General features: G+C 41.5%; 1 protein-coding gene across 1 annotated transcript in view; it reads right to left on the reverse strand.

Moving 5' to 3' along the window:
* ca16b (carbonic anhydrase XVI b) overlaps nt 1-14,457 on the reverse strand; it is a gene marked incomplete at its 5' end in the record, with an annotated part of 101,660 nt that overhangs the window by 33,430 nt on the left and 53,773 nt on the right. Inside the window, 2 exons of the mRNA XM_080000618.1 lie at nt 2,087-2,182; nt 10,756-10,904. Of these exons, the coding sequence (XP_079856744.1) occupies nt 2,087-2,182; nt 10,756-10,904 (245 nt within the window). The remainder of the gene's footprint in view (nt 1-2,086; nt 2,183-10,755; nt 10,905-14,457) is intronic.

The following is a 14,457-nucleotide window of genomic DNA, read 5'->3' on the forward strand; positions in this document are numbered from 1 at the left end:
GGGGTTATAATAGGAGACAATTGCAAAACTATTCCTTTTAAATTGCTTTAAAAGGTGGCATGCATGGCATTGCACAGCTGGCATGATCCTCTGCACTCAACCATAATTCACACAGCACATGATTATTGTAATTTGTCAGCAGCTCCGCCATATATGGGGACATTATGCAGTCAGGGACTAATGGAAAACGTGATGGCATTGTGTCAGTTAATTAAAGTAAACATCTGTAATCTGTTAAAGAAACAGTACATTATGGTTTATTAGAAGTATGAAGCAAAATTCCTTATATTATTGAGGCATATTATTGAAGAATATTTATGACACATCTTAACCTGATCACTCTCATATTTTCATTTCATAAGTGTTATTTGTGACCCAACTAGTTTTGCTGCATATTTGTTGACAAGCAGCATCGGAGCATGTTTTCCGATAGACATGCATTTACTGAACAGGAACGCTAACATTGGCATTCAAAAGTGCAGAGTGTGAGGGATGAGGTGAACAATGAAGGATTACATATCCAATTCAAAGGAACATCTGCAGGTAAGATAAAGCCTGTTTTGTTGCTCAACACTGTTGATTTTGCATTTAGCAACGCTCGGGAGCAGGCTGTCTGAGTTGGACCTGCCCTTTGCAGTGAGAGGAAGCAAGCCAAAGGATGTTGCTGCAATTCACTTGCTGTAATTCAGTCCATACATGGATTTCTCTGCCTGAAAAGGTAGATAACTGCAAAGCATACCGGTGGATGCAGTGTGCTGTATTTTTGTACTTGCTTCCTTACATTTTTTTCTTAAAAAGGAAAACCCTTAGGTCAGGTTACTGAGATGCAGTAATCAGATTAATTTATTAATTGCAATTACCAGCTGGTAATTTGTAATCTCCAATTACAGATTGTATTTCAGCAGTAACCTTCCCACCCCAAGTTGATACTAAAGCAATGTCACCTTCTCTGTAATGTTGAATTCTCGGAAATGACTGGCATGTAATTTACCTACAGTATGTAGCCCCACACTTCGCAATATTCCCAATGTCCTACTTAGTAATAAGCCAGGACGAAACAGGGAGATGCAGGGACCAATCTTCTTTAATTCATTAATTCAGGCCAGTTCTCAGAGAAAAATTGTGTGCACCCGAATGCTGAATGTGGATAATACAATCACCTAAGAGGCCATTAAGGGGCCCAAGGGAGAAGAAAAGGAGCCTCTCGTTATTGATTAGATATGGTCAATCTTAACGTGTGCGCATGTGTGTGTCTGCTTAAAAAAAAACAAAAAAAAAAACCCCCACTAAATGCATTTCAGCGGATTGCACAGCAGGTGCTAATTGCAGTAAACGATAGGGATGTCAGGACACCGCGGAGGCATTGAGATCTTCATGCACACATTGTCTGTCACTGTCTTCATGTAGACCCACATTACAAACACCTGTGTCCTCATTTCAGAGTCTTTCGTCTAAGAAATGACCCTCGGGTATATATTTACTATTCACCAGGCTTAAAATTGATATATAAGTGTGATATACGGTCCTCCTTTTATGCATGGCTATAGCTAACAACACCAAAGCACAGGTGCCGCCAGAGAAATGAGGAAAGAGGAATCATTAGGGGGGTTTTGTTGTATTTGCGAGAATAGCTTCAACTGAACAAAATGCCGGTACAGGCCAAAATAATTGATAGATAACAGAAAGCATGTTCCCCGAAAAATATCACAATATTTTTACGAAGCTACGAAGATAAAAGTGATCCAGAAAGTGGGAAAACAATTAAATATGGAATCACTGCCGTGTTGAAGACTCTTTGAGGATGCCTATGGAGAAGAGTCTGGGGGACAAAGGAGCAGGACGAGCACTTGCTCTCGGATTCGTCCAGAATAACGGCTCCCGGAGGACGTGGCGGTCGACCCGAGCAGAACCAATCTGTGATGTTTCACTAGAACACCTTGATTCATGAGGACAGACGGTAAAGTCAGATATAAATACATAAAACCGCACATATATGAAAGAATAACAAAATGTGGGCGAGGGAGCAGTTCATTTTTTATCAGCGTTTCACTGGCCTTCAGCCCAGCCGCGGTCAGTCATACTATACCTCAAAGAAGACTGCCATGGCAGCAATGTTGCGTCTCTCCTTAATAGCTGCACCGAGACTGTCAAAGTCATCCGAGTTGTACAGGTAGATCTGCATCTGGGAGAGGAAAGAGAGTATTTAAAGCTCGAAAAATGGGCAGAGAGCTCGCCGCCCCGTTATCAATCATTTGGGCGCACTGCTGAGGATTTGATGAAATTCTATTTTGAAGGGGATATAAAGAGGGTTTATTTATCATGCGCACAAATCACTCATAATCTTTGTCAATCCTCTTTGTGCTCCTTCGCCCTGACAGAGGCCAAGAATAATATAATATCCTGTTCCTGAATACCACTGTCCCTACAGTAGCATGTGTGTGGAGCGGGAAATGACGGTGGGATTATGCTCTTTTCATGCAGGGAGATCTAACAGCATGACAAGCCTCTGATCTCAGCGCTCAACTACCTCTAATCAGGCACGATACATTCTCTGAATTCACAATATTGCGTGTACGCGCACACGCTCTGATTTTAAGAATGTACCGCACTTGCAGCGGCTCAGGGTTGCTGCAAGGTGAATGTCATATTCTCTCGAGGCTCAAATATTAAGGTGATGATCAAAATCACAAAATGGCCGTGGAGTGGTGTGATGATTAAAAGAGGTTTGGTAAGATGGAAAAGCAGGTTTCAAGCTCCACTACCAGCAGGCGTCTGCCCTGCCTGGGTGTCCTTGAGCGAGACACTGACTCCCCACTAACTCGGCGTGAGTGCTCTGCAGCCAGCCTGGGGTTCCGGTCACCCCAGGGAAAGGGGCCGATGCAATGCCACCTGTGAAGCTCAACACGCCATCACTTAGACACGCCGGTTTGAGTTTCATTCCATCTCGGTAACCCCACTGTGACATTTAACCAGGTTTATCGAAAGTTCTGTAATATAGATGTTTTAGGTTCTCATACGTTTTCCAATCATTCAGGTTCTGCCATTATTCCGAGTTTTTCGGCCCAGCGATCACCTGACCTCCTCTCTGCTGTTTGCGTTGATAGCCCAGCAGTACAGTACATGAGCAGGAGCCTATGGCAAGTACAAAGTTAAGTGACTAAACCCAGCTTATTATATGTAAATCGGTTCCCTCCAGAGTTTATTTAACTGCAGCCTTTAATAGAAGTAATTTGTTGTCTGCCTGAAAACTCAGCAAGAAAAGGCATTTGCTATCCATCATCATTCAAAAATTATTAACTGCATTAGCCAATTAGCCTGGCTTCTGCTGAATCACATGCAGCGTACACTTGGGTGCGTTTGGAAGGTTGCACTATGGTTATACTTGGCTCCAACCACCCAAATCTTGGGTGGTTGGAGTAAGTCGAAGTTAGCTCAAATAATAGCCCGACATGTCGTGCAATGCAATCCATTATAAAGTAAAACACAGCAATTCAAATGAATGAAGATGAAGATAAATAGATGGTGAACTGTCAAGGTTTTCAGTTTTCAAGCCACTGCTTAAAAGTACCCTTGACAGCGTGAGGGAATTGATCCTGCAGAGCACAGTGCCCATGCTGGGACAGAAGGACGAACAGAGAAGACAAGGAAAATGTAAGACAGAGCTACCAACAAAGTAACAAGCATTGGTTCAGACGGTTCACCAAGAGTGTTTCATTTAGAACAAGGACGTATCAACGTCCGATTCACAAACGATAATGTGCTCATGATATGATGGTGTTACGCCTATAAGGTTTTGCTGCTGAGTGCCTTCTTTTGCGTCTGATCGCAATGATCCATGTGGAGGAATCGATGGCTCCGCGGAGCCTGACACAGGACACACGCTCTTTTGGTGTTGTTCAATTACAAAAATTAGTCAAATAAATACATCCGATGCATGGGTATAGCACTAACCCCAACCCCCGACCCCACCCCCAAATCTCAATGTTGACAGGTGGCTGTGATCATGCACGGAGAAGAGGCACCAAAGTTTTGGCCATTGCAGTTATTTTACTCTAACTGCATGTGGCAATCAGCGCTGGTGTTTTTAAATTGGACTTTTTTTGCAATAAGGCTCATTTGCATAGAAAGGGGACAATTTGTATGCATAATACCTCATTTAAATACACGCTAATAGCACCGACATACCGAGATGCTATTTGCGGTGCAGCACAGGTTGGGGTGCATTTCACCCTTTGTGAGTGCTTTGAGAATTAGACGGTTGCTTTTTGTCTTATTTGTGCAGCTTTAGTGGCTTCAAAAGCCACACAATCCTTTTGGGCATTCGCCCCACTGTGTTTAAAACACAAATCAAAAATACATGCAGTGTTTCCCATACATTGATTTATTTGTGGCCGGCCGCCACAAATATCAACATTGACCACCGCATATTGATTATCTGTGTTTTTTGTTTTTTTAACAATTTAAAATGGGTTAAATCTTATTTCATTTTAGAGCTGCGCGCAACACATTGGTCTAAAATAAAACACACTATTAATTTGTTTGTTATATGCTTATTTATTTTGTTTGGAGAAATGGGGAAGGCGGAAGCACAGCGTAGAAAAAATGTGCCTGTCGTGAACGAGTCGGCTCTGTGAGGCAGCTTACGATGGGAGCCGGCTCCTGAATAATAGGTTGATCCTATAACATATTTCTAAAATACGATCAGAAAATATCTCACTTTGGAATAACATTAAGAGCCAAGCATGGCGAGACTTTGTATGTTGCGCCTCCCCTCAGAGTGCAAATTCAAATCTCGGAAAAAAAAAACAACAACTCTATTTGAGGCCTAGCCGGAGCCTCTCTTTTTTTTTTTTATTACTATTTTTTTGATCAGATTTAAAATGCATCCATATTAGCCAAACAAGCAATTTATGCATAATTTCAATGGGAAATAACATTTAATATTACACGGAATTTATTTACAGAGCCAGAGCCAGCACACCCTGCCAGGACAGGATCTTGCACAAATTCAGCATTTTACGCGCCTTCCTTTGAGACACTAATAAACCAATAGCAAACAGTATGTAGTTTCTTTTTTCATTTAGGTGTTGTTACTTTGGCAGGGTTATCTTTTTTTAAATTTTTTAAATAGGGAAAATAGTTTGGTTGAACTGTTCAGTAACTTGCAAAATAGAATCGTGATAAGATAGTGGATCTTGATCCTGCCTAAAAAATATTGTGATATGATATATTTACTATATCGCCCACCCCTAATTCCGATAACGTATTAAAGCTCTCGAAAATATTATGATATCGTTGATCAAAAACCCAAGTACGTTGTGGGTCCTCTGTGTGTCCTCCGAGGGAGCCATCGGGACACAAATTGCTCCCCCGTCTCCCTCTCCAATGTGTAACGGACACATTGGAGAGGGAGCGATCCTGTGTCCTGTTCCTCTAACTAAAGCAAATAAAAAACATTGTGTTTCTATTTTAGATGTATTTTAATTGACTCAATTGCCTTATTGAACGAAACAAAAGCAAAAAAAGCACTGTGAATAACAGACTCTCAGTCACGCCTCCCCCTGGTCAGCTACCACCACAAATAGTCGAATTCTGTGGGCAACACTGACATGTATCTATGTGCATTTAAGTCATGTGACCCAGGCAAACAAATGGATAGACCAAGGGTTTGATGTGTAGCGTTCCATTTTGTGCACATGTGCAAAACAAGTTATCTAGATTTCTTTCTTTAATAAAGTAAAACATTGACTGAGTAATTCAGGAACCTTTTGGCAGGTTTTCAAACTAAGAAATGCACGACATTCTACAAAGGCTTTATTGTTCTGAAATGCGCAAACATAGTGAATCAGTAAACTTGCCCTTATACACCATAATTCACTGATTCAGTACAGTATGCATACACATGTTCAACTGTGGTGTGATTCATATTCCATGTATAATTAATCCAACCTGGGAGAGACACTAATATATTATTATAACAGAGCTCCCTACAATCTCCTGAAGGTAAAGTCATTCTTACATTTTTCTTTGTGCCGTCCGAGCGAACAGGTGGTCCATCTATTGAATTTCCTCCTTTGCTCCACAAAAAGCTTTGATTCAGGTCAAGCTAAAAATCCACTGGCCTACCGGCTGAGTCTGGGTATTCTTTAGTAGCCAAAATAATAATGATTACGAAGGAAGTAATGCTGGTTTCTTCAATATGATCGGAACCGCAGGCACCAAGAACTGCGGAGGTGTCCTTTCATAACCAAGTATTTCAGGAACCATCAAACTGGGGAAAAGAGTGTATTACCTCAGACAAAGAATTAATTCAGTACCGGGAAAGCGGCCCGATGCTGGATGCCTATTTATCCAATGATGTGTGCTTAGATGTGTGTTTGCACCACATCTACTACCATTATGGCAGTTTTATTTCTGAGCAAATCCTTCCATGTTAAAGCATTTATAACCATGGGTGATCTAATGAATGCCATTCTCTGCTATAAATCAAGCCGCGGCCTGGAGGGTTGCGCGTCCTTTACTTATGCCCCCAACATGTTTACCAAGAGACATTTCAATGACATCAGAACATATAAAGTATAGCGGCCGGGTGGAGCATCTGGTCGGCTGCGGCGGGGCGGACCTCGCTCTTGCGCGGGCCCCGGGTGGGCATGGTTGTCCCACCAGCTCGCCTGCGGGGCGAGCGGTTCGGGTGGGGTGTCGGTCTGTCGGCGCGGGGCCTGGCTCCGGTCCTAATTTACTGTGTTTTTTCGATACATCCTCCGATGTTTGTGTTTTTCTGTGTACATGTTGTTGCTTGTTTCTGTGTTTGTGTTTTTCCATGTACATGTTGTTGATTGGTTCTGTGTTTGTGTTTTTCCATGTACATGTTGTTGATTGGTTCTGTGTTTATTTGTCTCACCTGTGGTGATTCTCCCCCTCTAGGAGTAGTGATTAGTTGTTTATAGACCCCAACATGGTAATATAGTTCTCCAAAGTGGGCGGTTTGTGGTGGTTCTGTACAACAAAAAGCTGTGCCTTTGTCATCCCACAGGTCGTCCACAGGACAGAGTGATTGCAGCAGTTCTTGATGATTTAAGAATTAATAAAGAGTTGCATTGCAGGTTGAGAAGTTGAACTCCACTTGCAGTCTAACTCTGTCCTAGATGCAATGGCATACAAATACTCTGTTGTAGACCAAGCATGCTGACAGGACAGGTAAAAAAAAAAACTAAAAACAGAACATCTATAGTATAAATATACTAGGCTTCCTCTGCAACTAAATGGCAGTGCTGCTCTTTTAAGACCGTTGCTGTGCATTTCGAAAGCAAAGCAACATATGCTTTCAGATAACAGCCACCCAGAATGCTGTAAATAGAATTTTCAATATTTATACTAAATGGGCTGTGATGGTATGAATTTTTTCTTACCGCACTGAAAAAGCAAGTATCTCTGCGGTATTACGCACAGGGATAACGTTTCAATGAGGAATTATAAATACGGGGAATCATAAATATATTTTAGTGTGTGTGTTTTTAGTTTTATTTGGAGGAACTGTGACAGGGCACGGAGCGGTTCCTCCGCGTGCACTGCACATTGAACCATGCACTCCATTCACATTGAACAGTTGAATCCGATTCGACTGACAAAATTCTGAGTCTAGAATCTTCTGTTCTAGAAAGAATTAAAAAAAATCGGACACACACAAAAATAATCCCCCGTGTGTTTAATGGACTGTCCCTTCTCCTTGTGCGGCACGCAAAGCTGAAGTGACGAGCGGGGCAACTGAAAAGTTTTGTTTCTGCAGAAGCCCTGGTACATGGACGGAAGACAGTAAATGATGATAACTAAATAATTATTAGAACTAATTATTATTGTGTTTATATTTCATATCACACACTATTATGCACTCTTGTAATTCTCACCAGCAAAGAATGGAAAAGAAAAAAATATATAAATACAGTATATTCTATCATTATTGCGGTGATGACGGTAATGAGTTCAACCCCGCAGTGACATCATGTGACTGTGGTATTGCTGTAATGCGCTTATGGTCACAGCCCTACCAAAAATGTAGTATATATAATTTTTAATTATATTGTTTTATATTGTAAAACATACACAGATTCATACCTGAAGGGCACCTATTGTGCACAACTCACCTTTTGCTTGTGCACATACATTTGGGTCTCTGATGGGACATCTAACACACAAGCTGTGAAATAGGACAACCCAGTCTACGTAGCATTGAGACACAGTAGAATAAGAACTAAGAATTACTCTGTTGGCTGCAGAGACCAGCTCAAATATTTTTAAAGAAAGAGGAATTTATACCAACTGTCTGTGACAACACTGCAGATGAGGAAAATGCAAGTATCTAGAAATTAATTCTGCTGTGTATTTCTTTCTGTGTGTGTGTGTGTGTGTGTGTGTGTGTGTGTGTGTGTGTGTGTGTGTGTGTGTGTGTGTGTGTGTGTGTGTGTGTGTGTGTGTGTGTGTGTGTCCACTGACTGTAATGTACTGTAGGCTGCAGCGCGTGATCTGCTCCTCGTTTCTCCAAACAAAACCGTAGACCATAGTATTTATTATATTTTATGACGCTCATAACACTGAATGAAACAAAAAAGCCCCAAGTCCCACTGTATCCCACAAGCTCCGCGCTACTCTGGACACCACGGTTAAAGTCGGAACTAACTTTTGAATTAGGCCTTAGATATAACATGAGTGAAGATTCAGCAACTGGACTGCTTATTTCTCACCTCAAATTTGTTTAGCATCAGATTTTGGTGGACTGATACATTGAAATCAGTGAAAGGTTACGGTCTGAATATAACGAAATTAACTGAAACCACACCTCTCTACTCACACAACTCCTATCCCCTTGAGCTACTGTGTCCTCAAATTAATCGAAAGTATTAACTGTTAAATGTAATTATATTAAAGTTCAATAACCTCAATCCAACCTCATCTCTCTTACAAGGCACTACGCAATGGGTCGAAAAACTCACAGACTTACAAGTTTTTACATTCTTAGATCGCTCGACCATGGACAATATAAGAAGTACTGTAGAACCCTAGCGCTCCAACGCAGGAAGCGATGCTGTGTTAAGGGTCTCAGAATGCTGTAATGCGTGTCATAAGCGATGCCTTCATTGGAACTCCGAAAACCGCCCGGCTACCGCCATAAGTATTTCAGACCTGTTTTTAATTTATTTTATCTTTTAAACCATACACCCTGTAGAGTTAACTCAAACTAAACTAAAAACTAAAACTAGGTGTGAAAAAACATTTTAGTTAAATCTAGACGTGAAAAAATTACAACTAACTCAATAATATTGTGTACTTACAATACAAACTAAAATAACGTGCCATTAAAATTCTTAGTCTTAGAAAGTATTTTTATTTTGAACGGGCATGTACTTATTGTTAACATGAGGGGAAAAAGAGGGCGGTTGAGATTCTTATTGTCTGTGTGGTGAGCATATACATGCAGGTGTAAGAGAGAGACAAACACACAGGCTTAGTGTGATCAGGCTTAGTGTGACCGGAGGAGTTAGTGTTATCACAGCTCTTGTCCGTCTTGACTTAGGTTTCTTCCCTCTGAACATTACAATTCTGTAAAGTATCAGATAAAACACTTGACTACAAAGAATTGTGTTTGGTTACTGCAATAAAGCTTTTAAACATTCTTTGACGTCACATTTCCATCATTAACCTGACGCATAAGTACCTTAAGTACTCAAAATATAAAGTGACTAAAAATGGCAACCATATTTTCGGTTTTCGTCAACCAAAAGCTGATGCCTGGTTTCCAGCCTGGCAACCACTTTTAAAAGTGAGTGTTGAGCCCTGTGCACAATGATTCAAACGACTGTAAATAACCCCCATGCCCTTTAACACTTGGCTGAACACAAAATGAGATGGGGGAAATAATCGAATTACAAAGATGCTTGTCGTTATAAGACACGCCGAGCTAATTCGGAGGCTATAGAGAACTAGCTTCAATTCAGTCCACATATATCACACATGAACCCTTTGAATTCATGACGAATATTAGTAATAGTTCTTTATCTGAAAATAAGATAAGTCATTATTCGTTTTTCAACAGAATGCAATACTACAGTAAATAGCAATGATGATGATTCAAAGACAATTTCGGATCTTCACTCAAGCAGAATGACTGCTGTGCTTCAGACCTTGAGCCTTGTTTGAAATGATACGGTCTCCATTTTAGCTTTTTTATTTGTTAAATAAAAATATACAAAAAAAAAACAAAAACCACACACTGACTTAAAATAGATGCATCTTTAAACAGATAAATGTCATTGAACTGATACTGTGCGTGTCTGGAGCTCTGCCGGGTATCAATACCCAATTTTCTGCATGACTTCTTTGTTAGAAGTGTCACTGACCTTTACAATCTTCTGTTCAATATCTCCTTTGGGTTTTATGTTTATTTATATTTGTGGGCTTATGTATAATTGTTTATAGCTCCAAATTATATATTGTTTTAAACCCTGAGAAACACTTTTCACACTATTATTTGTGAGCACAAAAGATATTGTCTGCATAGAAACTGGAAGACGTTTAAAAATAAATACGTCCCTTCACATTTTAAACAATAATTGTATGCAATCCTCCCTGTGATTTAAATTCAACCTCAATTTCTGCGAGTTGCTTCGCTGTCATTGACTCTGATTGTCACCCAAGATAGTCTCAAAAACAAAAATACATGTATTAACATTAATGAAGCACTGCAGCCGGAAGATGGTTTACCTCCACTGGGAACCTTCTGCCACCAAGACTGTGCTCGGAGCCCGCTGAACCGTTAGCCTGGCCCCAGTGGAACTCCATCTTCTCAGCCTTAAAACGCCCGGGCAGTCCTGCGCCTCTCACAAAGTAGTCATCCTTTAGCAGAACAGCAACTACGACAAGTAAGAAGACAGCAATGATAATGCGTTAACGGACACCGGTAGCACCTACAATGAGTAGCTCTGAATCAGAGCTTGTGCGCAAGAGGCTGCTTGATGCTGAAAGGGGATTTCACATGTCATGTGCATATAAAGGCACATATAAAACACACACATACACAGACACACTAGCGCAGTAAGCACAATTATTAAAAAAACAAAAAAAACTACTGTCAGACATTTAACACGACATATGGATATAGATATCCGGAAAAATATTTAATCTCGTTTTACGCCCACAAGTCTGCTTCGGTTACACTCAGTTTGTATAATTAATAACTTTGTTAATAAAGCACCTTTCAAAAACGGGTTACAAAGTGCTTTATAATAAAAACATTATTAAAAGGAATTCAAATCAGATGACATGAGATATAAAACAAGATTAAAGTAATATAAATAGTACAACAAATACCGACAGTTAAGAAAAAGCAATAAAAAAGTGAGTCTTGAGAATAGATTTAAAAGAGGATGCTGAGTTTGCCGGCACGCATTCTCCAGGCAGGGAGGCCCCGTCACCATTAGTGACAAGTTGAGATTTTGGAACCATAAGTAGGGCCCTGTTGGAGGACCTCAGGCAGCGATCAGGCTTGTTGGGAGTTAGCAGATCACAGATGTAGGCAGGAGCCTGACCGTTCAGGGGCTTTAAAAACAAGCAGTAAAATCTTAAAATCAATTCTGAAACTCCCAGGTAACCAGCGAAGGGCAGGAATGATTGGTGATTGGTGTAGCTCTTAGTGTGCGTTAAAAGCCTGGGGGCAGCGTTTTGTACCAACTGCAGTCTTTGGATGTTTTTGTCTGCTGACCAGAATACCAGAATAAGTGCATTGCAGTAGTCAAGTCTGGAAGAGATAAAAGCAAGGATGACCTTTTCCCGGGTCTGCAGGGGAAAGGAATGACCTGACCTCGGTTAGCTGTCTCAGTTGGGCAAACCAGGACTGCACCTCTTTGATGACCCGAGTGTCTAGAGACAATTCAGTGTCAAAAATAACACCGAGCTTGCAGGCCTTTTTATTTTTATTTTTTTATTTTTTTGATTGTCTGAAAAGGTACGCAGACTAGAGGAGAGATTATAAACGCTGCCAGTGCTGGCGGGGCCAGAGAGAGGGTGATTCCAATTATTTCAGATTTGGAGTCATTCAACTGCAAGACATTTTTGGACATCCAATTTTTGACTCCAGCAAAGGCAGGACATAATAGAAGAAACATCGGCGGCACCAGGCTTTAGTGGGACAATTGGGTGTCATCCGCGTAGCAATGGAAATTGATGTTGTGTCTACGCATGATTTGCCCCAGGGGTAGCACGTATATAGTGAATGAGAGGGGAGCCAGGACCCCACAAAAGGGAGGAGCACGAGAGGAGGAGGCATCTCCAAGCATGACGGAGAAGGACGTGTTGAACAGATAGGAGAGAAACCAATTCAGAGCCACATCACTGATTCCAACATAGTTCTTCAGACGGCTGGTTAAGACATTATGGTCCACTGTGTCAAAGGCTGAGCAGAGGTCGAGGAGAATTAAAATGGAGGACTGGCCTGTGTTGGCTGCAAGTAGTAAGTCATTGGTCACCTTGACCAGAGCAGTCTCAGTGTTCCTTTTGGAACGGAAAACCCAAATGAAATTCCTTACAAAAATGTGAATGTTTTTTTATTTTTTATAAAAATGGTAGCTTGGGGATGGGTCTTGAATTACTTAAAACAGAGAGATCCAGAGAGGGCTTCTTCAAGAGGAAAACAGTGGCGCTTTTAAAATAGGAAGGAAAAATACCAGTAGACAGTTAATAATGGCTAAAATGTCTGGACCAACCGTCTGAAATACAGCTTTTAAAAACCAAGTGGGACTGCAATCTGAAGGACAGGTGGGTGATTTTGAAAGTGCAATAGTGTGTTCCAGGGTTGCCGGAGAGATTTCACCAAAGGTGGTTAATGTTGAAGGTAGGCAGGAGTCAACAACAAGCTCTCTGACTTCAGTGTCAAAATGCTGTCGAACTCCATTTTGTCAATAGGAGTAAATAACAAATTCTCGACATTTCTCTGGGGAGGATTCAACTGGCTGACTTGGAGGGTGACCGGTCACAGAATTTACAGTTTTAAAAATGGCATTCTGGGATTACGATACTGTTTAGCGATCAGATCGAAAAAACAGGCGTTCCTTGCTTCCTCGATTGTACACTGATAAGTGAACGTCAGCTCTTTGAGAGAAGCAAGGGGGGCACAGAGTTGATCCTTTTTTCCATTTCCTCTCTGCCTTTCCGGCATTGTCTCTTTAAGATCCTTAATTCCTCATTCAGCCATGGCAGAGACGCTTTTTGATGTGACTGGAGCTATGGAATCTAAAATATTTGTGCAAGAGCTGTTAAAAATACTGACAAGCTACTCTGTGGTGAGGCCACGTTGTGCAGTAAAAGCTTCACGGGGGGGGGGTCTGCAACAAAACAATGAGTCTACAGTTTAAGTCTGTAACATTAAATACGTGCATACTATAAAATACGTTTTTAAATTGAAATCAAACTGCGTAGTTAAAACACAACCAAAAATGTAGATATTTTATATATTCTTAAGATAAGATAGATTTTTGTTTGACTGACTATGCATTTGTATTGATGGCGTAATGATCAGTGTCTTCCTTGGCTCCTGGAGCTCTTCAGCTGATGTTATACGTTGATGTTACATGTGTCTATAGCGCTTTGCCATCCATGCAGCTCACACATTGGCCAGATCTGTGCCAGCGTTCCGCTGGCGGACGCTCCCCCGGCTACGGGAGGACTTAGTCGGCCTCTCCACATCAAGACAAGCACGCTTTCACCGCAAAACAAAGCACGCCGAAAACCAGAGGGGATGAGCGTGTCTACACCAAACAGATTGCGAGCAAACACGGACGGCACCGTGTAGAAGCCGTGTCTGGACCTCGATTGAGGTGAGAGAAACTGGGTTTGCCGTGAGCGGTGAAAGAAGAAGAAAGGGGTGTTGAGAAAAACAAAAGAGGGCGTGAGGAGAGGGATGAGGTGTCAGGAAACCTCGTCAGTTAGGAGGGATTATCATCCACCTGCAGGGACTGTATACCAGTGGTATTTAAGAAGAAGTCCCGCTGTAATCAGGCTTCAGATGCGGGAGATATTTTAAGACTTGAGCATCGGGGAAAAGGGAAAATGGTTGTACAGAGTCAGACAGGACGCGACTGTCACATGCCCCTAATCACGGAGCTCATTTTGCACGAAGGGTTAGAAAGTTTGCCTCCTGAAGCGCAGTTAGAGGTGCTGGTGACAGGGATACTACAGCTCCAGTTGCCGCAGTCTGCGAGGCTGGCTGGCCGTGGGAGTTTCATTTACAATGCTGTTCTGGGAATGTTTGAAACCACAACAGCAGAGCGGGAATTAGACACTAAGCCAAAAGACCTTGAATCGCAGCCTGTGAGGGAAAAAAACCAGTCTGCGTGAAAGTAAATCCTTGATCAATGCAAATGTCTCCAGGGTCTTCCAATTCCTCGTAAATTTGGTCGACTTTTGCCAGGG

The sequence above is a fragment of the Zeus faber genome (genome assembly GCF_960531495.2).
Source record: "Zeus faber genome assembly, chromosome: 5".
Taxonomy (NCBI): Eukaryota; Metazoa; Chordata; class Actinopteri; order Zeiformes; family Zeidae; genus Zeus; species Zeus faber.